Source organism: Scardinius erythrophthalmus (genome assembly GCF_964197995.2).
Source record: "Scardinius erythrophthalmus genome assembly, chromosome: 2".
Classification (NCBI taxonomy): Eukaryota; Metazoa; Chordata; class Actinopteri; order Cypriniformes; family Leuciscidae; genus Scardinius; species Scardinius erythrophthalmus.
The window spans coordinates 28,090,743-28,091,739 of record NC_138222.1 but is presented as its reverse complement, the minus strand read 5'-3'; the positions used below and the strand labels follow the sequence as shown (position 1 = coordinate 28,091,739).

Below are 997 nucleotides of genomic sequence, written 5' to 3'. Positions count from 1 at the left end.
ATGTCGAGCTCAGAGATACTGCCCGGACTGATCATAGTCGGCCTTTTTATCGTCATGTGCTCTGGACAAACTTCACTAGAACTGTCCTCGGAAGACACACAACTGTCCCAGGATGAAACGGAGAACGAATTAGTGAGTATTCGCGAAATGAAACGCATTTGCATAGCTTTGTTTATATTTCTTTGTAGCGTGATATCTTTTGACATGTGGCCAGTTGGACGTGAACCAAAAACTGAATAGGCTGCTAATTGGTTGGTGAAGTGTTAAAATTGTTTGTGCTTATTTTTAGACTGTTTTCATCTGACTGGAATAAAAAGTATTTTCATTTATATCTCAAATAAAAAATGTTTTTTTGCATAGGTTGAGGCTATGACTGCACTTTTGGGGAGATATAAGACCAGTTTACCAACTTCAGAAAAACGTGGCATTGCACAGGTAAATATTGCTCCATTTCTTTGTCACCTTTTTTTCTGCATATTATAAGTCATTTGCTTCAAAGGTCTTGTAAAACAACATGATCACGCTCTTCTTCACATCTGATCATGAAATTCTTTCTCTCTGTGTCTTTCTGTAGTGTGCTGTGGGGTCCCGCTGCGCCATGAGACTTGGTTCACGCTTTGGAAAATTGTGTGAATGTGTCAGAGGATCCAACTGTAACTCATTTCTTCTGAAATGCATCTGAATCAATAAAAAGAAGCAAATCCATCATCCTTTCTTGATGCATAATGTCATGCCTGAAAGACGCAGGGTGGAAATCTGTTTTCTGAATCACTTACGAGATCTATGACAACAAGTATTTATCAAAACGCAGAATGTAAGAAAACAGCATGGGTTTTATGTTTATTTATTTATTTATTTATTTTTTAATGGTTGTCTTGTGTTATCAATAAACATTATTATTCTTCAGCACTTCTTATGGTCTTCATGAATTGTGCAGTTGTTTAATACACCCTTAACAAAGAAAATTAGACTAGTTTTAATTCTGAAAAAAAAAAAA

At 35.9% G+C, this 997-nt stretch overlaps 1 protein-coding gene across 1 annotated transcript; it reads left to right on the top strand.

The window, feature by feature from the left end:
• Positions 1-682, top strand: cartl (cocaine- and amphetamine-regulated transcript-like; the record flags this gene model as incomplete). The annotated part of the gene is made up of 3 exons (XM_081391416.1): positions 1-132; positions 361-435; positions 575-682. 3 exons carry the CDS (start codon positions 1-3, stop codon positions 680-682), a joined length of 315 nt encoding a protein of 104 aa, XP_081247542.1.
• Between the last annotated feature and the right edge of the window lie 315 nt (positions 683-997).